We start from the raw sequence: 27,616 nt of genomic DNA on the forward strand, positions 1-27,616 counted from the left end.
AATATGCGGCTCCTTGCATAGCCGCTGACTCTGAGGCTGGAGCTACAGACGATAACTTTCCAATATGCTGTGGGGTGCTCCCTGCTCAACCCCCTGCTCTGCCCCAGGTCCTGCCACCACTCCACCCCTTCCCCCAAGACCCCTGCCCTTTCCCCCGAGCCTGCCATGCCCTCGCTCCTCTCCCCTCCCCACCAGAGCCTCCTACGCACTGCAAAACAGCTGATTGCGGTGGGTGGGAGGTGTGAGGAGGTGCTGATTGGCGGGGCTGCTGGTGAGCAGGAGGTGCTGGGGATTGGAGTGGGGTAGCGGATGGGGGGATGCTGGCATATTACTGTGGCTCTTTGGCAATGTTCATTGGTAAATTCTGGCTCCTTCTCAGGCTAAGGTTGGCCACCTCTGCCTTAGAGGAACTCGCTTGTTCCAAAACTGTGTGTGAAATGTGAGAACTATCCATGTTATTTTTAAGGATTGCCAATCTCCTGTGAAAAGTCATTACTTATGTATGGAACCAGTGAATTTAATATTGACAAAATTAGGTAAAGCTACTAGAATTCATTGTCTTTCTAGATGACCCCCTTCTGATTTGTATACATCTCAGTGCTGAATAATACTACAGAATATTTTAAAGTCTGAAAGAAAAAATTTGAGGGGCAAGCCAGCTGTACAACGTATAGCAGAGTGAACATGCAGTGATTTGTGTTTGAGCTGTTATTGCTTTTAATGGAAAATGTGTGTTCTACTTTGCTTTAATGCCTTCATTGTAATGATTAATGCCTCTGCATTTTTGTGTGATTATTTTGTAATTAAATGTTTTGTTGTTACTAATTGCCCATTACAAGGAACAAGTTATAGAACATTAGTCTGTTCATCTTACTGAGAAATTTAACTCCATTATAATCAAATCATAAATGAGAAGGAGCTGCTGGCAGGGAGTTCTCTATAAAGGCCCCTTTGGTCTGGAATTACTTCCCCCTTGCTCCACCAGAATGCAATTTATTAACTTTCCACACATGTTGCAAGGTCCATCTTTTCTCGGGTAGTGATCAATGGCTCCATGTCTAGTTGGCAGCCGGTGTCAAGTGGAGTGCCCCAGGGGTCGGTCCTGGGGCCGGTTTTGTTCAATATCTTCATAAATGATCTGGAGGATGGTGTGGATTGCACTCTCAGCAAATTTGCAGATGATACTAAACTGGGAGGAGTGGTAGATACGCTGGAGGGGAGGGATAGGATACAGAAGGACCTAGACAAATTGGAGGATTGGGCCAAAAGAAATCTGATGAGGTTCAATAAGGATAAGTGCAGGGTCCTGCACTTAGGATGGAAGAATCCAATGCACCGCTACAGACTAGGGACCGAATGGCTAGGCAGCAGTTCTGCGGAAAAGGACCTAGGGGTGACAGTGGACGAGAAGCTGGATATGAGTCAGCAGTGTGCCCTTGTTGCCAAGAAGGCCAATGGCATTTTGGGATGTATAAGTAGGGGCATAGCGAGCAGATCGAGGGACGTGATCGTTCCCCTCTATTCGACACTGGTGAGGCCTCATCTGGAGTACTGTGTCCAGTTTTGGGCCCCACACTACAAGAAGGATGTGGATAAATTGGAGAGAGTCCAGCGAAGGGCAACAAAAATGATTAGGGGTCTAGAGCACATGACTTATGAGGAGAGGCTGAGGGAGCTGGGATTGTTTAGTCTGCAGAAGAGAAGAATGAGGGGGGAGTTGATAGCTGCTTTCAACTACCTGAAAGGGGGTTCCAAAGAGGATGGCTCTAGACTGTTCTCAATGGTAGCAGATGACAGAACGAGGAGTAATGGTCTCAAGTTGCAATGGGGGAGGTTTAGATTGGATATTAGGAAAAACTTTTTCACTAAGAGGGTGGTGAAACACTGGAATGCGTTACCTAGGGAGGTGGTAGAATCTCCTTCCTTAGAGGTTTTTAAGGTCAGGCTTGACAAAGCCCTGGCTGGGATGATTTAACTGGGAATTGGTCCTGCTTCGAGCAGGGGGTTGGACTAGATGACCTTCTGGGGTCCCTTCCAACCCTGATATTCTATGATTCTATGATTCTCCCAGCCTGCAGGCTGGGTGGGTTGGGAGACGGGAATAGGGTACTGTGCAGTTTCATGTGCTATAAGTAGTGGCACCACAGAAGCATCTGTTTGAGTTTGAGTTGCTTAGGCTATTAAGCGACTGACTTTTCTATCTACATGGAAACAGTAAATATAAGTAAATAAATAATATTTCAGAATTTAAAACAAAACACTAAACATGTTGTTCTTTGAATCTCCTATAAAACTATTGTAAAAGAGTAAACTCACAGGCCTTGGGGAAAATAATGACAGTACACAGATGAGGACATACTTTCCTGGAAGTCTAACCCACAGAAGGTTATCAAAATCATGACAATATCTCAGGCCTGATGCTGCAAAGAAGTAAGCATGTGCTTAACTGTTTGCACTGTGAATAGTCCTATTCACTGCCCACACAGTATGTCTACACACAGGTGTGATTGTAGCTTGTGTAGACATACACAAGCAAACTTTCATGTAGATATACACTCAATGTGTAAAATTAAGCACATTAGTAAGTCTTTGCAGGATCAGGACCTTAGTTTGCATAGAGCTAGAAAAAATGTACCACATAAATCAAAATTTGTCAAATATGAGAACATGCAGTATTAATTTTATGTTGCTACATACTGGAGAGTGACAAATGAAAATGTTTACTCACAGGGAAACTGACATTAACCACATTTTCCTTGGTCCCTTCAAAAGAGGGATTTTTCATAATTTGTTACCTAATTTTTCAAGACAAGGAAAAAGTCAGTGTTGGAAAATAGCTTGTTTTTAGGAATTTTTCATGTTTTAGTTGTATTTAACAAGCAAGCTGGGAACCTAAATCTACAGCTCATTAAACATTTTCCATGTTTTGTTTAAAACTGAAACATCTCAAAATACAAAACAATGAAAAGAATAATAAAGGATCTGTTACACCCTGTATGAAGTGTTGACTCATTGAATTAATATGTAAAGCAACAAGCTTGTCAATTACATTCCAAGCATGCCTGATATAATGGATATATAAAGCCTGTTCATCTGCTTAATTCTCTCATGACTGTCTTCTTTTCTTCAGCATAAGAAAGCAGATAGAAGAGCTATCATTATGAACAATGGACCAGATTCACTCAAATTGGTGCAAGATGTAAATTACATTTCCCCAGTTAATTCCCTTGCCCCTCAGAGGATACACCCAGGAGCAGGGAAGGTGGTGTTTTCATGACCACCTTCACTTGGGATTTTCTGTTTTTAGTACTCCTGTCCTAGCCTGCACTGCTTTAAATCTATATGTTGGTCTTATATGATTTTAGTGCTAGAACAGCCATACTATGAGGCCCATATAAAAACACAGGTAGATTGTTTAAAAAATGGAAAAGTTTTATTGATTAGACTGTACTGTACAAAAGTAAAGGAATATTCTTTAGGAACCATTAAGTTCTGCTGCAAAGTGAATTATTTCTATATCGACAATTTTTAAAACTAAAAAGCAAAAAATATATAGATACATTCAATCATGTTGTTATTGTTCCTGTTAACAAACCCTTGGAAACAGAATCTGTTTTTTACTGATGCTTTCCCCCTTAATCACACATGGATTTGGAGGGCAGCTGTTAGCACTTTTTGTTTGTTTTTAGAAGAAGGCATTGAATTCTTTATTTTTGGGAACAAGGAAGATAGACACACATAAAATGAGCTTTGATAGGTTACATTTTAGGCCTACTTACCTAATTAATATTATTTTAATCAGAAAAAGGGCACAATAGAATACTAAACACCATTTTGACTTACAGGTGTACAGTTGTCTATACACAACTTCTGTTTTGGGAATGCTCACAATAGAGGCTGAACTCAAAAGGGAGCAGCTTGGCTCAGTTTACATGGACTGAGCAGGAGAGCAGTTATGTGGTGCAGGCTTCTGCCACCAGGCCACACCGCCAAGCTGCTGCAGGCCCTTCAACTGCAGAGGACAGCAACAATGAACCCCTACTGAGAAAGGAAGACTCTCCGAGAGGATTCCAGGGGAACTCACAAGGAAACCAGAGGCATTAGCAGAGGAACTGAAGCCAGACTAAGAAGTGGCCCAGGGAGCAGGCTTGGGACGCCCACCTGCCGGCTCTATATTTTGAATTATTGTTTTATTGGGCCCTGGGTTGGAACCTATCGCCGGGTGATGCAGCTGCAGACTCCCGCCACTGGTGACACAGCCAAAGTATTGGTACTAGGTGGTACTGCCAGGCATGGACACCAACCCTTCCCCTGCCCCACGACACAGTTCCTCTCCTTAGAAGTACGACTTATGTTCTTTGTTCCTAGGTTTATGACCTGGTATTTGGCGGTGTTAAAACACATGCTGTTTACATGACTCCACATTACCAAACAATCCCCGTTGTTCTGTATAACTAGGGCCCTTTGTTTTCAGTTTTTACTTTATTTAATTTTCCCCAGGATTGTATCGGTGTTTATTACTACAAGAACAAAAAGAGATGAAAATTGGTGGAAAAAAACTATTAATTTTTCTGGGTAAATATCAGGGTTTATTTTGGTGGACGGAAGGACGGGGGGAAAGTATTCAGTAGATTAAAACTTTGATTAATAGAATTCAATGTAGTTTGTTGCAGAACTAAAACAGAACACAATGCCACCTCTAAGTTTAAGAAAACAATATATCTCTAATCCCCAAATAAAACTTTTCATTTGAATAAACAGTTTACTGTTGCAGACTTAGAACTATTAGCTTATAAATATTTACCTTCAATAATTGTGCTACACCATTTGAGTGCACAGACTCAACTTCATTCTTTTCTCCTGTTTGTTTTTTTAAAAAACTTTTGAATATTTCTTTGTGTTCTGAAACGTATTCTCATACAGATTTTCGTTTTCTTCTCATTTTAGTGTGTCAGATCTTTAAACTGTTATCTGCTAACAGTTTGAAAGGTATATGCATGAGATTCATCAGTACGTTTAGATGCACACACACTTCAGAGCTTGCATGAGTGCCTGTTTGTTTATTGTGTGTATCTTCTAGACCAGTAGTTCCCAAACTTGTTCCGCCGCTTGTGTGGGGAAAGCCCGTGCGGGGCCGGGCCACTTTGTTTACCTGCCGCATCCGCAGGTTCGGCTGATCGCGGCTCCCACTGTTCTAGATTAATAAATAGCCTTACTTCATCAGGGAGCTTTGCATATACACCCAGGCTAATGTATTATCATAATACATATATCTCATGCAATCTATTATATTTTCCTAATAAAACACATTTTTTATATATTTGAATGATACAAAAGTAGGATAAAAATTGGGGAAAAAATCATACTTTTTGTAAAACCTGAGATTTTTTTCTGTGTAAATCGGTTAAAACTGAAAATGAAAGGGCTTATGTATAACTGACCTGTCTCCATCATTATTTACCATTCCACAAAGTATCGCCTCCCTCTCTATACCCACATATGTATTGACTCAGCCCCACCCAACAGCCCTATTTCACATCATGCTTTTCCCCCCTTTCCCTCCACACTCCTAGTTCACCCCACATTCAGCTTTTAAATGTTAATCAGTGTTTAAAAGGTGAATTTGGTAGGAGCATAATGGGACATGGTGGGTATCAAACATGTGAGTGGAGGGAACATAAAGGGAATCAGGACTGGGGGTGAGGGCAGAAGGAACATGGGAGCAATGTAAGAGGAATGTCGAAGTATAAGTCTACAACAGGTCTTTGAGATGGTATTATATATCAGCTTTGATAGCTATCCAAGTCATAATCGCTTTCAATGTTCATATAGACATCTTAAAAAAATGGGAAATTCCACTAAACAAAACAAATCTTTAATAAAAACCTGTTAAGTTTGCTCAAGTGCATATTCTACCAACAGAGCCAGGAAATCACTAGTTAACTTCTCCCACAACCCTTGCAACCTATAACTATGATTTCATCTTCTACAACATATTCCCTCCACACCCACATTCCCCATCCATACCATACAGGTCTGCTCCCTCTACCTCTGCGTAAAACATGCAACCTTCTTTTCTATATAGGTTTTTATACTATGCTAATCAGCACTGTATCTGATCAGCTTCCAGTAGTGCATTTAGTGATATGACTAATATATGTCATGTGTTTCTTCTCTTATCATCTCCGCAGGGCAGAGGTGTGGGTAGTGAAGTGTTTTGTTTTGAAAGTTTTTAAATGTTATGCACATGCGCATGTGCGCACACATTTCTAGATATTTGTGTGAGAGAAGGCAAGGTCAAAGAAACGTGCCTTGCACTTGGAGCAGAAGGTGGCGAAGTTTGTGATAATCCATGGTTCCTCTGAAAATTCATTCCACAGTCTTGGACCAGCCTCTGAGAAAGCGCTGTCTCCTGCCCAGGTGAGTTTTACTTACTGTAGAAAGTTCCATGTGGCAGAGAAGCAAAAATGTTGGCCATGGACTTCATTCCATAGCTTTAGTTGAGCTTTTAGATACCCTCAGCCCAAGGCCATTGAGTGCCTTGAAGATAAGGGCCGAGATCTTGAACTTGGATTTGATATTCTATGGGTATGGAAAGCCAGTATAGAGTGTGGAGGACAAGTCTGGTGTGCTCATGGTGGTAGCCAGTATGGCTGAGTAGATGCACTGAGAGTTCTGTACTAGAATCGTAGAAATGTAGAGCTGAGAGGGACTTTGAGAAGTCATCAAGTCCAGCCTCCTGTGCTGAGGCAGGACCAAGTAAACTAGTTAGGGTTTCCTAAAAACTGAAGGCTTCTTTCCCAGGAATATTGCATAACTGTAGTAATGCAGCTAAGAGATGGTGAGGCATGAATAACAGAGGCCAAGTAATCATTCATCAGATGGGATGGTGTTTCCTAGCCAGCGGTTCTCAACCAGGGGGCCATGAGCCAGTTTCAGGGGGGTTCACAAACCCAGTGTCCCATATGGGTGGAGTTGGGGGGGAGACACTGGGGAGGTGTTGCCAAACACCCCTTCCCCAAATGCAGTGCCTTGCCCTTGGGATTGCCCCATTCTGGTTAGCTCCACTCACATTCCCCACCTCCCCCTCTCCCTTACCCCTGAGGTCCCCCTCCCTGGCCAGGTCGGAGTCAGGAAGCCACAGCAGGGCAGTGCAGAGCAGCTGCTGCTCTGGCTGGTGCCAGGGAGTGGGCAGCTGCTGTGGCATTCCCCCACTCCCATCCCGTCTCCTCCTTCTGCTGCTGGTGCTTGGGGCTGTGGGTGCTCCTCAGCTCCCAGCCCCCTTTGACTGCTCATGCAGCTGGTAAGAACTGCCTGGGCAGGGGGACCTGGCTCCAGGGCTGGCACAGCACTCAGGGAGCAGCAACCCTCCCAGCACACTGCACCCTGACCTGCATCCCTGCTTGCACCCTAAGCTACCCCCTGCCTGCACACAGCCCCTAGCTACCCCCTCCTTGCACCCTGAGCTACCCCCTGCCTGCACACAGCCCCCAGCTACTACGTGCCTGCACCCTGAGCTGCCCCCCATCCACACACAGACCCTACCTCCCTCGCTCCCTGCACCCTGAGCTACACCCTCTCAGCGCACAGCTCCTAGCTGCCCCCTCCCTGCACCCTGAGCAGTTTTCAGACTTTTTGAGCTGAGCCCCCTCTCTGAATTATAAAAAGGTTGAGAACCCCATCCTAGCCAACTTGAGATTGTAGAAAGTGTTACTCGTGGGTACGGCTATGTGAGAGTTTAGCATCAGCATGGAATTCAGGAGCACTCCTAAACTACACACTCAATTGACCAATTGTGGGGACTTTCAACCTAAGGAGACTGCACTTCAAAATACTTTCCTCTGTTCAACATCATTACCTCTGTCTTTCTCGATTTCAGTTTCAAACAGCTGTTCTTCATCCATGAGTTGATTTCTTCCAAACCATCCTGGGCCATCCTGGTGGTCGTGGTGTGGCTGTATGTGATAAAGGATAGCTGTGTATCATCTGTATATTGCTGGCACTCAAGTCCATGTCCTCTGACTAGTTCATGTAGCTGTTGAATAGGACTGGAGAAAACTGATCCTTGTGGGACTCTACATGTGAGGGGTCTAGTGGTGGAGGTAGAGTTTTCCATCACTACTCATTGGGTGTGTCCCTCCAGGAAGGATTCAAACCACGGTAGTGCATTACTCTGGCCTCTGCCACCTAAAATCAATCACTGAAAAAACAATGCTGTGCCTCCTCATTGCAAAACATAAATAACACTGCTTTAAACAATAAATTCTAAAACTGATAAATGCCACTGCAAACCTCTTTCCTTATTGAACAAAGATTTCCCTCCATTAATAGTCAGCCAATGCTATCCACTTAAATATAACCATTAACTAAAAACCTACCCCATACCCACCAACCAACTATTTCAATTCTAATTCAACATTCCAAACATTTAGAAAACATCCACTTTTATTCACTGTATATTACAGGAGTTAAAGTTGTATGTTTTGTGCAAAGGTGGAGGGAGCAGTTATATATGAGGTAAGTAGGGTAGTTTGGAAATAAAATGATGGTTGTTGGTTGCAAGAGTTGGGTGAGTGATTAACTAATGATTTTCTTGCTTTTTATGAGTTTTTTGGTGGCAGATGTACTTGAGCAACCTTAATATTTTTTCAACAATATATTTTGTTTGATGGAAATGAATTAAATTTGCATTTTATGCTTTTGCCAGAATACCAAGAAAACCCCCATCCATTTCTCGCATGATTTTCTACCTAAACTACTTATACGTTGGGGGTGGGTGGGCGGAATGACTAGCAACATCCTCCTGCCTAGTATTGGTACTGTATGTAAGTGCAGGTGGATACCAGGTGTCCAGAATTGTCTTGGGCCAGACATTGTACCCTCACCAGAAGCTGCTGAGGACACAGGTCATCAGCATTTACAGAGGTCACCTAAACTGTTAGCTAAATTAGTTTCATAGTTAATTGCCTCATCCCTTAAATTGCACCTAAAAATAATGTATTGCTGCCTGAAAAGAAAATACAATTCATCGTTGCTGACATAAGTCTAAGGTCTAAAAATATCCTCTCTGCTGGGTTCAGTCCCATACTCCTAATTAAGGCCCTGATTCTGCAAACATGCACATGCTTAACTTTATTACTGCAAGTGTTACTGGGACTACTCATGGTAGGAAACAAAGTTAAGCACATGCATAAATATTTGCACAACCAGGCCCCTTAGGGAAGACCCCATATTGCCTGCTCTAGATCCCTGTTGAAATAGTCGGAATTTTGTCTGAATGAAGAGTGCAGAATGAATGGGGCCTTTTACCTGTGTTATCTACACAAAACACCACACTGTGGACTGTTTTTCTACTAACCATTCACTGTTGGTTCATTAAGCCTTATTTTAGTTTATTGAATGATCTTATACACAGCACTCAAGTGGCATTTTTGACAATGGGTGGTACTATTTAAAAAGGATTTTGACTGTAACACATATCCAATAAAAGAAAGTGTCTTAAAAAAACCAACTAAAATAGAAACATATGAATGCTGTCTCCAAACCAGAAATAGTATACAGAGAATTCATATTAGCTTTTTTTGTCAGGAACTCCCCTTGGTTTGACTTCATAGGGAAGGTGGGCAGTTCTGGTAAGGGTGGCTGGCTGAAGCACTGCAGCCAAATGCACACACAAAACCACTGCCAGCATTAGAGTGGCAGCAGTGGGAGTGTGATAAGTCAAACTGTTAACTAAGTTAAGCTAGCCTAGTTTGATTTTCAGCAATGCTGAACATCCGCCCCATCTTCCAGTGAAGCCGACAGGTTGTGTGGGTGTCTAGTGCCTCAGAAAATGAGCAAAGATAGTCTTGTGGTTATGGTTTCAGAGTAGCAGCCATGTTAGTCTGTATTCGCAAAAAGAAAAGGAGGACTTGTGGCACCTTAGAGACTAACCAATTTATTTGAGCATAAGCTTTCGTGAGCTACAGCTCACTTCATCGGATGCATTGTGGTTATGGTGTTACCTTGGGAGGTCTGTTTTCAGTTCCCTGCTTTGCCACAAACTTCCTCTGTAACCTGGCCTCTCTGTGCCTGAGTTCCCCAGCTGTACAGTGGGGATAATGGCACTTCCCTATCTAACAGGAGTGTTGTGAGGATAAACACACTGAAGCCTAGCAGGCCTTCAGCCACTCCATCAAAGGGGGCCATGTCAGCAGCCCACAGCTAGACAGTCAGGCCCTCAGTCACGAAAGCTATCCTGAACATTTCTGACAATGCAATTGGAGTAGCTAAGACTACAGGGACGAGAGAGGGAGGTTTGGGGACTGGCCTAGGATCAGGTGGTTACAGCCTGTATCATACACAAAAGGCTGCCCCTTTAGCTCTGACCCGGGAACCCTTCACTGACCCCAGTCTTTCCCGAGTGACCGGAAGGGCTTGTGCAAAGCTCCCCAAACCTCTCCAGGCCGGCAGAGCCTTTTCCCTCTGGGGGTCGCCTCTCTCTCTCTCTCTCTCTCTCCCCCTTCCCTTCCTGTCCCAGCGCGGTTCCTCCCCCTCCGCCGCCGCCGCCCCTGGGGCCGCTGCGCGCTTCCCAACACCGCCGCGGCCGCGCTGCCCCGCTCGGGGGTGCTGCATCCGGCGCCCCCCTCCTCTTCCCCGCGCCGCGGTCCCGCTGGCCAGCCCCGGCCGTGGCACTGCGGGCTCCGCGGCGGGCCGGCTGGGCACGTCCCGCTCTGCTCCTGCGGGGGCCGCTGTCTGGCTGCCGCCTGCGACGCGCGGGGCGGGGGGGAAAGGTGCTGAGTGAGCGGCTCGCCGGCCGGCCGGCAGCCGGAGCACTGCAGAGCTGCACCGCGGAGGCGGGGGGACGGGGACGGGGACGGCGCCTTCTCCCTTGGCAGCGCCGCCGCCGCCACCACCACCGCGTCCTCCTCCCTGCCGCTCCTGCGCTCCCGCTGCCCCTCGTCTCTGCCGCGGCGCCCATGGAGCAGGGACCCGGCGGGGCAGCCGCGGGGGGAGCGGGGCTGCTTCTGCCCCTCAGCGACACGGAGCAGCAGCGCTACGCCGAGCTCTTCTCGCTCTGCTGCTCGCCCGCGCCCGAGGGGGGCTCGGCGCCAGCCCCAGCCGCCGGGGGGAGCAAAGTGGGCGACTTGTTCAGGGCGTCGCAGCTCCCTGCGGACACGCTGCACCAGGTGGGTGAGCCGGAGGGCGGGGGCGCTCGACTGGCTTGCACCCCTTCTGCCCCACGGGGGGTGGGGGGCACTTGTGCCCCACTAAAGGGGAAGGGTTGGCGGGAGGGGGAGGACGTATTTCCCTCTCAGCTGATTCTCCTGCCCTGGCTCAGCCTGCTCGGGGTAGGGGGAATGCGGGGGGGGGGGTATGAGGTGCACCTTGAGGAGAAAGTTTCCTCTGCCTTTTGTTCTTGTTTGTCTGTTGTCACTCTCACGCTCCTCTGTCTTCTCTCCCTCCACCCCCCGCGGCCCCCTAGTGATACTGTGTTTTAATACGAAACAGATAAGCCCGTGAGTTTAAGCAGACAAGTGACACCTCTCAAGAAAGTTGGAAAAATGTGTAGAACTTCCCTGTGCTGTGTATTAAAATCCTATCACACGGTGAAACTGCCCGGAGTGCTGGATTTGGGATTATAGTTGTGTGACGAAAAAACAAACTTTTTTTTTTCTGGTCGTGATCCAATGTCTTTTTAAAAAAAGAAAGAAAGAAAAGAGGGTTTAAGCTTTTGATGAGTATTGTTGGTAAGACTGTGTGTGGTGTGTTGTTGCTTTTAAAAATGTTTAAGTTCTGAATTTAGCTATCCAGAAAAGTTAAACACTACTCAGAGTATTGTATTCCATTGAATCCATATGTGCTCTTTAACCAGCTAATGTTTAATGCATTGTAAGTGCTAAGTATTCTGAATATTTATTATTAGTATTAGGATTCAGAGATTTTGAACTGGAATGGAGTATTTGGCAACTTTAGCTAGTTTAGCCCCTCTTCCTTTACTCTTTCAATAGTCTAGAGAGTCTGAAACAAATGAGTATCCCTCTAAATGTTGAAGGTATATATTCAGCTGAAGACTGTTTATTGTTTACTATATAATTGTCTGCTACCAGCTCTAAAAATATTGTAGCAGTAAACTTTGTACTATCACAATTGTACATAGCGTTTTTTGAGACAACTTTGTATTTGAAATGTTTTTTGGCAACACAAATATGTAATCCTAACTTTTTTTAAAATCTGCCCTAAACTATCTTGTAATATTGCAATAATTGTTCAGTATCTGTTTACATATTAGTAGTGGGTGATATGAGCGCTTTGTATTGTTTTGCGCATCAGTGTACATGAACAGTCATTCGGGATCCCTTGGGATGAATGCAAGATTATTTGTTATCCTTTTGGGGTATATATGCATATATATATATTTTTTTTACATGACTGTGACTTTAAACTAAGTATTATCATAAATTTCATTAGACACATTCCTAGATCAGCTTTGATTACCAAAATAAATATATAATAATGTTGTGTATTCCCAGGTTTATGAATCATACTCAGTATATTTTATTCTGGGATTGTCACAAAAAAATCTTAACAATACAACATTTAAAATGTATGTAAATACAAAGAGTAGACAATTATATTACGTATGCTTACAAATGATGAAATTACCTTATGTATACTAAGCAGGTCTTAATTCTTCTTTTCCACCTGTGGAATAGTAATTTGATTAACTCAGTCTAGTAGCACATTCTGGTTAGTAATAAACTAAACATAGGAAGAAAACACCAAACTTGTATTTTGTTGTCAGGAGTTTAAGAAATGCTGTTGTTCAGAAATCCTTGTTAAATATCAAACAGAAACAAATAATGTCTAGACTAAGTTGACTAACAGGTATAACTGGCCATGGCCTGCAGGGACTAAACTGTGTTGTTTTCCTGGAAACAGTCAGGCCTTCTCTTAATGAGCATTTGATTTGGATTTACATAATGTCCAGGATATGCTGAAGTACAATAGGGGAAGTTACTTCCATGACCAGATGCCCTCCACTGTTCCAGGTGCTGCTTACTTAATAATATCCAGAGAAAAAATGTTGCCAGTACCACTGTTGGGAGTCAAAGGGTACGTCTACACTGCACACTCACAGTGGTGTGTAGAGTACATACATTGCATGCCCCTCTGGCATGGGTATAAACAGCAGTGTAGAGGGTGAGGCTCTGCTTAGGTGAGGAGAGGACACACACCCCAGAACTGTAGGTGCATACCCTACATGGCTCTCTGTGCATCCAAGCAGTGCCCCCCAATCTGCACTGATATTTTTTAGCAGCATTGCCTCCTGCTGCCTTCCCATTGCTGGAACTTTCTCCACTGCCAGAGCCTTTTACTGCTATGTGTAGCTACGCACCGCAGCATGCACGCAGCCTGCGTTTTGCTGCAGTGTGTAGCTACAAGTATCCTACACACTGCTACCAGTGTAGATAAGGACAAAGTGTGTTTGGATCTGCCATGATTTGGTGGGGCTCCTTATGCATCCTTGCAGGAATTCACCCACCTGGATCTAATTGCAGAGTTCGGACCTTAAATTTACTAACATTTGGGAAAGAGGAAAAATAATTTCAAACAAGAAAGAATGCTTAAGGAACTTATTTTTAAAAGAAAAACTGGATTGATAATCTTGAAGTTACTTATATAAATCAAATCTATTAGTGATTTTTCTTAATATGGTTTTATTCCATGGCTCTTATTTTAGCTTAGTATATTAGTACTGTATCATTTGAGTGTGATTTATTATAGTATTGTGTGCATTTTCTTGCTCTGGGATGTGACTTCAGCTGGCAACGGTTTGTGATTTTTACTTGTTTATTTTAGAATTCCTTCCAGGTTCTTATGATGTACAGAGAGGCTTATTCATAAACTGGTTTATAATTGACTTCAATAGTACTACTTGTGTGAATAAACTTGCATCCTGCAACTGGTTCCACACAAGTGAACCCCTGCACACGTGCCCTGCTCCAGTGACTTCAGTGAGGCATCCATGCAAGTGAATCCTTGTGCCTCAATGGGTCCAGGAGCAGGATCTGCCCTTTGTGCTTGCAGGATGAAACCCTAAATTAGCAGACTGTTATAACTACAGGCTTTGTAAAAGTGTTCCAAAGTTTTCCATAGAAATGGACTTTCTGGGGAGTTTATGAAGATGGATTTAAAAAAAAAAACCAATAACCAAGAACTTCATAAAAAAGAGAACTGAAAAAGTAAAATTGCTTTCTGTGTCACATTCAGATAAAAATAATTAGTTAAGTCAAATATTCTGTCTTTCTAGATCATAAGTAGTAACAAGACCATCTTCATTAATTCACAAAATCAAAATATGACCAGCCCCAAACTACAGTTTTGTAAGTCTTTTCACAGCACTGAATTTCTTAATTGGCTATAGTTCAAAGCATAACTATAGTTTATCATGTTTTAAAATCTAGTTTCTCAGAGATTTTGTCCTCAGGTTTTATTTACAGTTAATGAAAATAAAGAAATTCTCAAGTTCAGATTCTTAAACTTCTGTACACAGAACACTACTTCAGTCCTCTAATTTTACTCTGAATTCTCTCTGTTGGTCATGCTAGCAACCACCCCCATCAAAAGTATTAGCTAACATGTTGAAACTGCAGAAAAAATAATCTAACAAAGAAAAACTTTGGAAAATTGTCACAAGAAAAAATTTATAGTTGGTTTTCTGAATTATTTTTCACTTTGCATGCTTTAAGAATGATAAAAAACAATCTGATCAGTTTTTACCCACAGAGAGTACAATGCTAGAAACATAAAATAAAGCAGTGGTGTATAATATGTGGTTGCCACTGATAAAGGTTGCAGCCATTTTAGGAAGAAGTGGCTAGCTTGTGTTAATAACTCGTTTAGATAACTCATTTAGAAATAGTTGTTTGACAACAGGACTTCTACTTTTTTTTTTATTTAAACGAAGTTTTCGTGCTTAGTATGCAAGCGTTTATGCTGCCTCATGGAGTTAGTGTTACTGGTGGTCGTTGCCATGTAGGAGACATAGATTGGAATCCAATGCACCAGTCTGGATTGCAGTTGAACTGAGCTCTGCACAGGCCAGAAGGGGATGGTACTTTATGTAATGTTTGCGCTCCTCAGACTCTGTAGAAAGATCGGTAGAGCCCCATGTTTTTCACAAATGTGAAGTAACACAAAATTAAAATGAAAAACAATTGATAAGATAAAATGGGGGGGGGGAATGTACTCTGCAGCAGCGGCTCCTGTCCTGTGGGCCTGGGCCTGGCTCCGTGCTCTGGTTTGGCCCATCCAACCCTTTGTCATGACTGGGGGGGGTGGGGGGGCAGCCAGGCCAAATTTGAGTGAGTGGCAAACCCTGGAGCATGGGTTTGCAGCATCACTCTCTCAAATTTGACGCCCCTTCACCCCGCATCCTGTTGCATCACTTGAAGCATGGAGCTAGGGGCCCAGCCCTGTGGGACAGGAGCTGCTGTTGCAGAGTGAGTACGGGATGGGCTCACTGTGCAACTGCTCCCCCTCTCCAGGTCTCCTCCCCTTCCCCAGGGGCAGGACCTGACCTCCTCCTCCCCCCCTCCCCGGTCTCCTGGGCCTCCTACGATAAAACAAAATTTAATAATACATTATAATAAATAAAAGAATTTCTCAGGGCTCTACAGATAGGGAATGGAGAAGTCCCCAGCTTGAGCTAGAGTAGCCATAGGGATTGCTCTAATTTATATTGTACTGCTTTGGCAACCTCAGGAAGTTCTTAACAGCTAGAAGGCAATATATCCTGGTCTGCTTCCTTCTCCCTCCTCTCAGAAGGCCACTGTGCTGTGTGGACTGTGGAGAGACTCAGCATTAGGGCCATTTTGATAATTCTATGCCACTTAGAAATCTTCCTTATGCTGGAGGTATATTCCATGGGGTTTGTTTTAAAATGGTGTTGTGGTTTCTTTTGCCTGTAGAGCTGGCATACAGGGGCCACAGCAGAGGCTAGAACCTGTGCCCTAATCTCTTGTCTCTAAATTGCTGGCTTTCCAGGGTTTGTAGTTGTGGAAAAGGTGTGATAATCCTTTGAAGGGGAAGGATGCCTTTATACAGCCATTACTTTTCTGGTGGATCACAGCATAACATTATGAGCTTGAAGGGAAGTCTCTTCCCTCCTTTCTTGCCTGTAGTTCTATGGCTTGTATAACAGGAGAAAAAAAGAGATAGGGATGTTGGCCACAGGAGTCGATCAGGTAATGTTGAAGAGGTAAATTGATATTGTCGGAGAGTGAAATGCTAAAAGAGGAAATGATGGGGAAAAAGCGAATTGCTAACAAAAATGCAGTCTCATTAAAATCAGCTACAGTCTGGGGAAATTGTTGCATTTTTTTTTAAATGGTGTTAGAGGCAGTTTTATGAATTATTATAGTAAGCCTCACTTCAGTAGTAGAAAAGTGGTTGAAATGAGGATTAAAATAGAATGATAAATCACGTAGATGAACAGGATATAAAAGGGAGTTTACCGTGCTGGTTTCTATCTGCTCATGCCTCTCTCGTTTACTAGAAATCCTTGAATGTGACTGCAACATTTGCATAAAGGAGATTATTGATGTTATTTATTTAGAGTTTCAAAAAACCTTCGATAAAATCCCTCACAGGAGGCTCTTAAGGTAACGTTGTAAAATGTCTGGTGCCCCTAAGGTTTGTACTAGGACCAGTGTCTTGTCTGTTTTAGTTATCTGGAAAAGGAAGAGGACAGTGAAGTGACAGAATTTATTTAGGTTAATCAGGAGTAGAGGAAACTGAACATCATCAGACAGATCTAACAAAGCGAAGTGATTTGGCAACACAGTGGCCACATGGAAGAAATTCAGTGTTTACAAATACAAAGTAATGTACACTGGAAGGAATAGTTAGTGCTACACATGCACATTACTGACCTCTAATTTAATTGTAACCACTTGGGGAAATATTGTGTGCAACTCCCTGAAAACATTTGCTCAATGTGTAGGTCCAAAAAAGCAAATAGACTGTTAGTAACACAGCTGTTACTCTGAAAACTGTTAGGATTGAATGCTGTGTTCATTGCTGATCATCCTGTCTCAAAAAAAGAAATAGAAGGTCTCTAGCGAGGCAGAGACACACTCCTGTATGAGGAGAAATTGAAAAAACTGGAACAGCTTAACATAGAGAAGAGAGAGGGTTATACAAAATAATGAATGGTAACTTATCTAGGCTCTCCTACTTGTCATTTCTCATAATACAAAACCAAAGGGATATAAATAAAACTGAAAGGCAGTAAATTTAAACCTGATAAAAGTAAATTGTTATGCAACAGGTAATTATTAATTGTGGAACTCATTGCCACAAGATATCAATCAGGCCAAGTGCTTAGTATAATTAAAGAAGGCTTGCCATTTATATGGATATTGAGAATATCTATGATAGGGAAAATTTTTTTTTTGAAAGGGAGGGGGAGGGATTGAGAGAGAAATCCTCATGCTTCATAGAAGTGCAGGACTGGAAGGGACCTTGAGAGGTCTTCTAGTCCAGTCCCCTGCACTCAAGGCAGGACTCAGTATTATCTAGACCATCCCTGACAGGTGTTTGTCTAACTTGCTCTTAAAAAGATGGAGATTCTACTAGGCAATTTATTTCAGTGGTTAACCATCCTGACAGGAAGTTTTTCCTAATGTCCAACTTAAACCGCTCTTGCTGCAATTTAAGCCCATTGCTTCTTGTCCTATCCTCAGAGGTTAAGAAGAACAATTTTTCTCCTTCCTCCTTGTAACAACCTTTTATGTACTTGAAAACTGTTATCGTGTTCCCCTCAGTTTTCTCTTCTCCAGACTAAACAAACCCAATTTTATCAATCTTCATTCATAAGTCATGTTTTCTAGATTTCTAATCATTTTTGTTGCTCTTCTTTGAACTTTCTCCAATTTGTCCACATCTTTCCTGAAATGTGGCTCCCAGAGCTGGACACAATACTCCAGTTGAGGCCTAATCAGCATGGATTAGAGTGGAAGAATTGCCTCTTGTGTCTTGCACACAAACTTATGCTGCTACTACATCCCAGAATGATGTTTTATTTTTTTGCAACAGTATTACACTGTTGACTCATATTTAGCATGTGTTCCACTATGACCCCCACATCCCTTTCCTCAGTATTCCTTCATCGGTAGTCATTTCCCATTTTGTATGTGTGCAACTGATTGTTACTTTGTAAGTGGAGTACTTTGCATTTTTCCTTATTGAATTTCATCTTATTTACTTCAGACCATTTCTGCAGTTTGAGGGCAAAAGCCAACCACTAATTGATAATTGTTTGGAAGATAGTTACTTTATGTGTGGAATATTCCATCGTTGTCCACTATGGGGTTTCTTACACCTTCCTCTGACGTAGCTGGTTCTGGGCACCATTGGAAACAGGAGACTAGATTAGATAGACTGCTATTCTGATTTGGAAGGACAGTTACCCTTTCTAGAAAAGTTGAATGGTGTAGTTTTCTGAAGGTGTAGACATAAGCAGTGGATCTGCCAAAGTGTCAGTGGTATTTCATCAGGTTTATGCTCCCTGAGTGTATTGAAATATTGATACTACACATTAATTGCTGTGTAACAGGTGGCTGTTATGACTGTTCTGCAGCATTTCTTTCTTTCTAGACAGTCAAGTGTGACCTGATTTTAGCAGCATTGCAAGCAAGCAGTGAGTACAGCATCTGCTGTACCACTGCACAATGAGAAATTAATTTAGTTGGACAAATAAAGTACTAACAGAATTTGTATTTGGATGGTGTATTTTACAAAGTATTACTCTGTGTTTCACAATGAGAAGGTGTGTTTTGGCTAGCTTTAATAATCAGTATTAATCTGTTTTATTGAAGACATTGAGCAGAGAATCTGGGGGACAGGAAGATGGGAATCAAATGTTTGTAAGATTTGTAATTTCTGTAATGTGTGACTCAGAATAGCTAGAGAGATGGGACTGACACGGCTATAGCTACTCAGAATAGGTAGTAAGATTCACAATACAGACATACTAGCTACATGATATGCTTTAGTCTTACACCGTACTGTAATTTTCACTTTATATTTTATTTCTACTAAATCGTTATGATGTACAGGAAACCTTATTTGTAAACTAAACCTTTGTAAATGTATGAGTGATTTTAGGGTTACAGACTTAAAATAAAAAGAAAAGGAGTATTAGTGGCACCTTAGAGACTAACCAATTTATTTGAGCATAAGCTTTCGTGAGCTACAGCTCACTTAAAATAGTTTACAAGCACATAGCTAATATTTTATAAAGAAAAGTGAATTCTTTCAACTTTTGAATCAACAACCTGTATTATTTTGAGCTCCACAGATTACAAACACTAGTTGTTGTATGATGGTACTGTAGCTGCACAAATACTGCATTTATGAGCTGGAACTGTCCTTGTATTTCTGTGTAAACAAAGTATTCAGACAAATTATATTGCTTTTCTTTTACATGCCTAGTAGGTTAATTTATCTTTATGGTGACGTGTTACTATGGTTACCATGAGTTGTTCGACCACAGTGGTGTTGTGTTAAAAACAGAAGTATGAATAGATTAAAAAAAAATCTCTACGTCTGACATTCTGGGTGAAAAAATGGCAGTAATTTAGTTGGTTCTTAATTTTAAACTACAGAACTGTTAAGGTGGGTGAGGTAATATCGTTTATTGGAGGAACTTCTGTTTGTGAAAGAGACAAGTGTTCGAGCTCTGCCGAACTAACAGTTAAGTGGGAAGAGTGGAATGAATGTCAGTCTTAAGGCAACTTCCCAAGATTCAGAAGAATGAGAATTGAGGCAGCAAGAATGTAAGGATTATGAGATTTCTGACTGGGGAAAGTCACGGCTTACCATTTCTCTTAAACAGATAAATGCATCTCTCTCTTAGTGCTAAGTTTTGCCCAATTACTTAAGCATGAGCTGAGTGTGTGCATCAATGAACAGAATTTAGCTCTAAAGTTTTCTTGGTCTTGAAAATATAAATTAGTTAACTGGCTTGGAGTAAATGTTGGACTCTAACAATGTGCATGTTGTGATGCGGGGACCTGCCTGGCTCTGTCTGCAGGAAGCAGATGCCTATAATTTGGAGGAGGGATATTTGTCATGAGAAATCTGTTAGTTTTATGTGTCTGTGTAAAGTAAGCATCCTGTTTGTCATAAAACAAATGATTGCTTGCAGCGTTGTTGTAGCTGTGTTGGTTCAGGACATGAGAGAGGCAAGATAGGTGAGGTAATATCTTTTATTGAATCACCTTCTATTTGTGAAAGAGACAACCTTTATGTAAGCTTGGAAGCTTGTCTCTTTCACCAACAGAAGTTGGTCCAATAAAAGATATTACCATTGTCTTTCTCATAAAACAAGTGAGATATTTTGTGCATAGGAAGTAGAGGTCTACTATCCATTTAATGTATGGATAGACCTAACTGATGTCATTCTGGCCTTTTTAAATATCAGAACAGCATAGGGTCGAAAGAGCAATTAAGGAAGACAGACAATAGTATATTTGAGGAAAAAATACGTTGTTATTGCTGTTTGTTCATCACCAGTGTGCTTTGCTTTGTACAAACAGAGGGAGATGCAAATATAGATCCAAGGAAATTAGTTTAAATTAAATTTTTAGAGTTCAGATATATAATTAGAGCACGTTTCATGAGGTGTACTATATAAATGGTAATTGAAAGGCCTTAATGCGTCTTAAACTAACATAGACATAGGGCCTATGCTTTCAAAAGGGACTAGTGGTTTTGGGTACCGCAGTTTTTGGGTAACCAATATGAGATAACTTAAAGGGAATTGATTTGTAGAAATTGGTAAGCATCCGCTCTCTAAAAACTCTGGCTCCTTGATGGTGTCTCAAGTTGGGTACCCCAAAATTGAAGCATCCAAAACCACTAGTCACTTTAAAAATTAGGCCAACGTATTTCCGTAAATGGCAGTGAGAATTGGCATAATCAGGCCAACCACTTCCCACTGGCTTTCCTTTCCTGGTTGGGGGGATGTCAGGGATTTAAATAGCTGCTTGAGCAAGAGGGAGGCACAGATCCATTGGGATGTGCATAAGGGAGCAACTCAGATTCTTCGAGAGAGGGGGCTCTAGCATGATTTAGGAGAGCTAAGTATTTCTGTAACCTTTTTCATTATGAGTGTTCTTGTCCTAGTTATATTTAGATAAATCTAGTGTATTCAGTATGTAATTGTGCAAACAACTCTGTGTTTGTGTACAATGCCATGCAAACACTTTTGTGTATAATTATTCTAAAACTATTCTCTGGTTTGATCAGTGGTGTTCATATTAAAGCTGCTCATAGCCTGTTTCCTAAGGGAGATGGTGTGTGTAAAAGTTCAGTCTGCTAGGTGCATTTAGTCCATAAAGACCCATGAGAGGGAATGTGTACCGTTTGATGATGTGAGCTGAGCACAAAGGATTAACTACATGCAAAGAATTTATTTGCAAAAGATTGGACAAATTGGATTTGTGATAAAGAACAAAAGTAAAGACCTGTTCTTTATCCATGAATTTGTTTTATACTTTACTAAGTGAAATATTTGGCAAATAACATAGGAAATATTTTACTGTGGTAGTATGGCAAAATGCTGTGGATGCATTATCTCATTTAGGTCTATGAGTCCTCAGCATGCTTGCTCCAATTATTTTAACCTTAACTTCTTATTGTGAAGCATCTGCCATGCTCTTGGCTGTAGTATGAGTGTTGTGTTGTGTTCTAGAATGAAATTGGAAAATGTTTTAATAAGATTTGCCTTGGCCCACATACACTACTAGTCAGCTACTGGGTAATTAAAAAAAGACGATGATTGTGTTTAGGTTAGTCTGACCAGAGACTAAATGGCTCAGAGACAGGCAAAGGGAGATGAATCCTTTTAGCTTGGTGTTGCTGGTCCAGCTTCAGTCCAGTTTAGTACTAATTATTTCATGGCTGGTAAGTGGACAGTGTGTAACTGGTTGATGTACTCATTATTGTTCCTATTTCACAGACGCTAGCAAACACAACTATAGCAAGTTCAATCCCAATTTAAAATAATACCGTAACTGCTGTCTTCAGAAAAACATCCGTCTTGAGAGCTTTGACGTTGTAAATTATGTGGCTGTCATAGCACATTATTCAGTCACCTACTTAAGTCTCTTTATTCGCTATCTCCACAGCTTCCTCACTTCCATGAGCAATCTCCCCTTTCTGAATAGGCCACAGGAACAAACTTATTCACTGAAAATATCCTTTCCTTACTATTTCTGTTTCCAGTAACTCTTGAGTTTTCATTTTATATCATCCTATGATCTGTGTGACTTAGGTGGTCGTCTTCTCCTTCAGGTAATGGTAAGGACCTAGTCTTGCAAACACTACCAGATACAGGGCTTATTACTATGACTAGTCATGATTCTAAGCTCTGCACTAGGTCAAAAATGTTTATAGGGACAGGCTGTAAATGATGAGTCTCAAATCACTTGTCGTCAATAAACCCTTCAGATTCAGTTCTATGAAAATCTCTCTTTCTCTAATCTCATTCCGCCACAGAAAACATTTACTAGAGGAAAAAAAGTTTTCTTATCTAATGAGCCCCAGCTATTGATTTCATTTAACTTTTAATGCATTACTTACTTATTTACAGACATATTACTTGACTTCTTTGAAAGGTGCTAAATTGACAATCTTTGAGACTGAAATAATGTATCTATCCTCAGGAAATGTTCCATATAGGAAATGGCAATGTAAGCTCTCCGTACTACCCCTGTAATTTGCCTCAGAGCTGATATAGAGTGAACACTTTTGGAGATATTAGTTTAGTTTTCATTGAATCTTTGGCTTTTCTGGTGAAGAAGATTATATTCATGATGTTGGTTCTGTAAAATCAAGTTTATATGTAACCTAAAGCAGGAATGTGGATATAAAGTATGACATAGGTTAACAGAAACAATCACCAGTTCACCCCAATTTAGAATAACATGTTTAGAGCTGGTAGAAATGTTTATAATTTTAAACTTGATAAATGGAGGAAAAACTTTGACAGAATTTTGACAGAATTTCCCCCCTTTTTGATCAGCTCTAAATACATTATCTCTTGCCTTGAGAAGAATACTTGTCATGGTCCTTGTAATTAATATTGCTATCAAAGCATAGTATTCAGTCACCTTCATCTATCAATAAGTGATTAGGTAAAGACACATTCTAGATGGGCTATTAGATATAGTATAAAAGAATCATATTCTTTGAATGGAAATTGAGTCAAAGTATTATTCTTTCTTAGGTTTTTGCCTTAAGTCATGTTTTTCATAAGAGGGATTTAGGGTGAATAAATGATTTCTTTAGTCAATGGAACCACTGTTTGGATGTCAAAGGGATGCATTTCCACACAACAAGAGCAAATAGATTGGCTGATATGAAAATGATCTTGCTGGATTTTAGTTTAGTGATGGGGAAGAGAAGAATTTAGGAGAGAGCTGCTTTTCAAGGTAATATATTGGTTAAAACCAACGCTAATACTGTAGAAGGTCAAGGAAAGGAAAAAGCTAAGTATCTCCTGCACAAATCTGTGTGAAATAAAGTTATTGCATTGGAACTGCTTGTTTTCATTTAAGAAACATTTTGACAGCTCCTTCAGTCCGGAAGGAAATCCAGAACTCTCAACAAAGGAGACTTTAGTTACTTGGATATTGATTAAGATAACCATGCAAAACTGAAGGAGGCAAATATATTAGAGGCATTGCTGGATTGCTTTCATAAATACTTTGTTGAACAGCAACCTGCCATACAAAGAGACTATTAGGGAACTAATTGTAGGAAATAAGCCAAATATGATAAATAGGATGGATGTAGGGAATATTTGAGATCTAGAGTTCACAACTTGGAAATGCCAGGAGGGTAAATAGTGAAGAAAGAAATAATTTTTACTGAGAAAAATGACTTTTAAGGGAGTGGGAAATACACTGATGTATTTATTTGTTTTTAACTTGTGGTAGCAGATATCCTTTGTGCCCCAGTCATAGTTAAGACTGCAAGTCTGTCACAGAGGTCACGGATTCCGTGATTTTCTGTGACCTCCGTGACTTGTGCAGAGGCTGATTCTGGCTCAGGGGCTGCCTGAGCTGGGCAGCCCTGGGCCAGCAGCAGCAGTTTCAGTGTGTGGGAGGGGGCTAGGGGCATGGGGTTGGGGCATGCGGGGGGGTTCTTAGCTTGGGGTGGGGGACTCCCCGGCTCCCCCTGGCATGGCCCTGCAGCTCCTAGGTGGCAGAGGGGCCAGGGGGCTCTGCACTGCCTGTGCCTGCAGGCCCCACCACTGCAGCGCCCATTGGCTGCGGTTAGCTCAGTTATTTATGCTCAGGTTAGCCTAGCTGGGGTGAGAACAGCCACACTGAGAAGTAATACTCAAACTGCACAGAGTGGTTGTGTTAGCTAATTCGAGCTATGGCCTATACCTCTTGACGGACAAGCCAACTTGAGTTCAAAGCAGCACCAACCTGTAGTTAAGGGATTTTGTGTGTGGATGGGACTTAAGTTAGAGGCAGCACTCAAGTTAACTCTGCAGTGAAGATACTCCCTTAGGAACAAATGAAATTGACTAGCTCTTTTTGTAATCCTCTTCCTTCTCTGATCCATACTCCATCAGTGTTTGATATGTTAGTGCCTTGAATGTTCATAGTATTTAATAACTGATAAAATTATGTCAGTTTATTTGGTGTGGCCAGAACTGCTTTGTGAACAATGGAAGTTAAGCTATTGCTTGTGTTTACAATATGGAAGGATATGGAAGATGTTAAAGTAGCACTGGAATCTTGAATGGCTTCTTTGCCTTATTTTCTGAATTGTGCAGTAATTAGATCAGAAATTGCCCTTCCATCTCAAACTTCCCCTCCAATGTGGTCTCAGTATTAAATAGTGAATAAACTGGTACATATGTGCCATCACATTATTTGTTTACAACAAAGCTAGTAAGGTAGGCAAGGATTTTGTGTGTGTGTGTGTGTGTGTGTATGTTTTTCAGTGGTACAGCTAAAGTTTTTTTTGAAGAAAAATGCTTTCCTATTCAATGCAACATGAAGTGTGTTTCAAGAGAGGCATTAAAATTAGTCTCTCATTTATGGAGCATTTGAAGCACATTGTCTGCTTTTCACTGATGTTAATGTTGGGACCTGTCAGTTCATGTCCTACATTTTTGGTTATTTTGGCAATGAATCTTACTAAAGTAATTTAAAAGAGAATCTTGCTTACAAGAAACATGAAATTGCATTTGTGGGTAGGAAATTATCCTGGTTTCAATTTATGAAACATCACACTCGAATCCTACAAGCTATGACCAGGATCCTGCAAAAGCTTATGCACATGCATAGCTTTAAACATTGTGAGTGAAATTCTGGCACCATTGAAGTCAATGGGAGTTTTGCTGTTGACATCAACTAAGCCAGGATTTCATCCACTGTGTATAAAGATAAGCATGTGCATAAGTCTTTGCAGAATTGAGCCTATGTCTTTGATCAAAAAGGGCTGATCTTGTGTTCATGAAAGCCTTTTAATTTCCACATATGCAGATTTTAACTTGTAGGTCACACAAATCTAGTAAAACAATGGAACATCTGGTAAATTTTGCCAGATTGTATTTTTTTTTATTCCAGTTAAAAAATAAATAAATAAATAAAGGATTACATCAGTTTCTGACAGTTTCTCTCATGTAGTCACATATGCTGTTTGCCCCTAAAACTAACCTTGGTTACAATCCAGGGCAAATATACTTGACTTTATCACAGGCCAACTTTCAAAGGATTATGGCTGAAAATGTTGACACTATTTTGCAAAGCTAGCTTTTCTTTCATGGAGTGAAGTAATAATAAATATCCATCCATTGTTGAACTGCAGCCATTTCTTGGGCACTCTTTGAAAAATGAGCCATAAGCTAAAACTTATTGGGGGAAAAATAATTTAGACGATTACTGTTTTTCGTGCCTATCCGGATTTATACCGTGGAAGACAGACAGTTACTGTGAAAATGGTTTTGTTATGCAATGTTTAATAGACTTTTTTTTAAACAGAAACTTGTTAAAATCTTAAATGTTTTGCTTTATTTTCCAGTCTGTTCCTATGAAAACTTGATTTTACTCTGTCCTCCAGTTTTTTGAATAAGCTTTTGTATACTCTGTGCTCCCATCTGTGTGTCATATTACAGATTTGGATCCATATGGAATGTAAATCTCATTCTGGCCTAAATCTGAGTCTAATCCTTTTCATAGCTCTTGTAGAAAATGAACTTCCTCTGCATGGTGTCAAGATTTCTGAGGTCAGTACTATCTGGATATACTCCCAATTTATTTAACCGGTTAAAAAGTCTTGTATTGTTATGCAATACAAATAATTAATTATTCTTGTACTACTGACCTATAATAATCATGAGTGTATTTTATTTTCTGTAAAAATGTGAGGGGGGGAAATGTATGGATTCCTTTATTTTAATTACTTTCTCTTGACATTGTAACGCTATCTGATGGAGCCAAGGATTATAAGTGTTGCGAGACGTATTGTTATGAAAGCAATCATAAGCGATTTAAAAATAATTAGGAGCTAAGGTACGGTGCCCAAATATTGGAGAGATTATGACAGAGATTGTAAAGGGGGTGGAAAATACAAGTATCTTCTGTTAAAAATTGTATTTATTTATTTTGGATATCCTTCACTTGTTCGTTTTAGACCGAAGGTGTTTCTTCAGTTACTTAATTGAGCAATAATGAGACAATAAATAAACCAATGACTTCGAATTTTTACAAAGTTATTTTGGGATTCATGAAGCATTTTCTGACAAGTCATTTTTGGTATCAAGCTCTTCTGTATTATTTTGTGGGGCCTTGAACAGAAAATGGAAACAAACTTTACTTTGGTTTGGTAGAACTAAAACAATCCTGGTTTTGTATACACATCAGTGGGAAATCACTATACATATAGCATTCTTTTTTATAATTATACCTTAATCAAGGATGTCACATAACTCTCTTCATGTTAATAAAATAATTACAGTGCAGAGACTCAAACAAAATATGATAGGTTATAATCAGGTAATGATATGGAAAAACATCCTAACCACATGTGTAGAAGCATGTGTGTATCAAGGAGAGAATATACCCCAAACGTGATGATGGGCGATCACTCGTTACCGAGTATGATCATCTTCCATGGGAGTTATGGGTCCTCAGGTGGCTAATAAGGCCAATCCTTGAATCACAAATTCTATTACAATGAGGGCAGATGTTTTCAGGCTCAGCAGGAGGCTGTTGACCATGACTGGAAGCCAGTCTCTCCTTCCTCCTGCGCCTCTTGTCCTCTTCAGCTTGTCTGTGAGCAAGTTCAAAATGCTGCCGACCATCACGTAAGACTTCACTCCATTTTAAGTGATCCTGGGCAAGTTTCTCCCAAGTGTCAATGTCAATATTACACTTTTTTAGGTTGTCCTTCAGCAAGTCCTTATAACACTTCTGTTGTCCACCCATGTTATGGTGCCCTTCTTTCAGCTCAGAGAACAGGATCTGTTTTGGGAGGCAATGGTCTGGCATCCGGACAACGTGACCAGTCCAGTGGAATTGCTGATGGATGATCATTGCCTCGA

General features: G+C 41.1%; 1 protein-coding gene across 7 annotated transcripts in view; it reads left to right on the top strand.

The window, feature by feature from the left end:
* Nucleotides 1–27,616, top strand: part of REPS2 (RALBP1 associated Eps domain containing 2) — a 177,493-nt gene that overhangs the window by 17,781 nt on the left and 132,096 nt on the right. For 3 of the 7 annotated variants that reach the window (XM_074967465.1, XM_074967456.1, XM_074967499.1), the window contains exon 1: nt 10,857–11,168. The exons of 1 other annotated variant lie outside the window; for it this stretch is intronic. In XM_074967465.1, coding sequence (XP_074823566.1) covers nt 10,959–11,168 — 210 coding nt within the window. In that variant the 5' untranslated portion in view covers nt 10,857–10,958. Of the gene's footprint in view, nt 1–10,854; nt 11,169–27,616 lie in introns of those variants that run through there. 3 more of the 7 variants (XM_074967446.1, XM_074967481.1, XM_074967473.1) reach the window with 2 other exon arrangements.

Source organism: Natator depressus, chromosome 1, assembly GCF_965152275.1.
Source record: "Natator depressus isolate rNatDep1 chromosome 1, rNatDep2.hap1, whole genome shotgun sequence".
In the NCBI taxonomy this organism is placed as follows: domain Eukaryota; kingdom Metazoa; phylum Chordata; order Testudines; family Cheloniidae; genus Natator; species Natator depressus.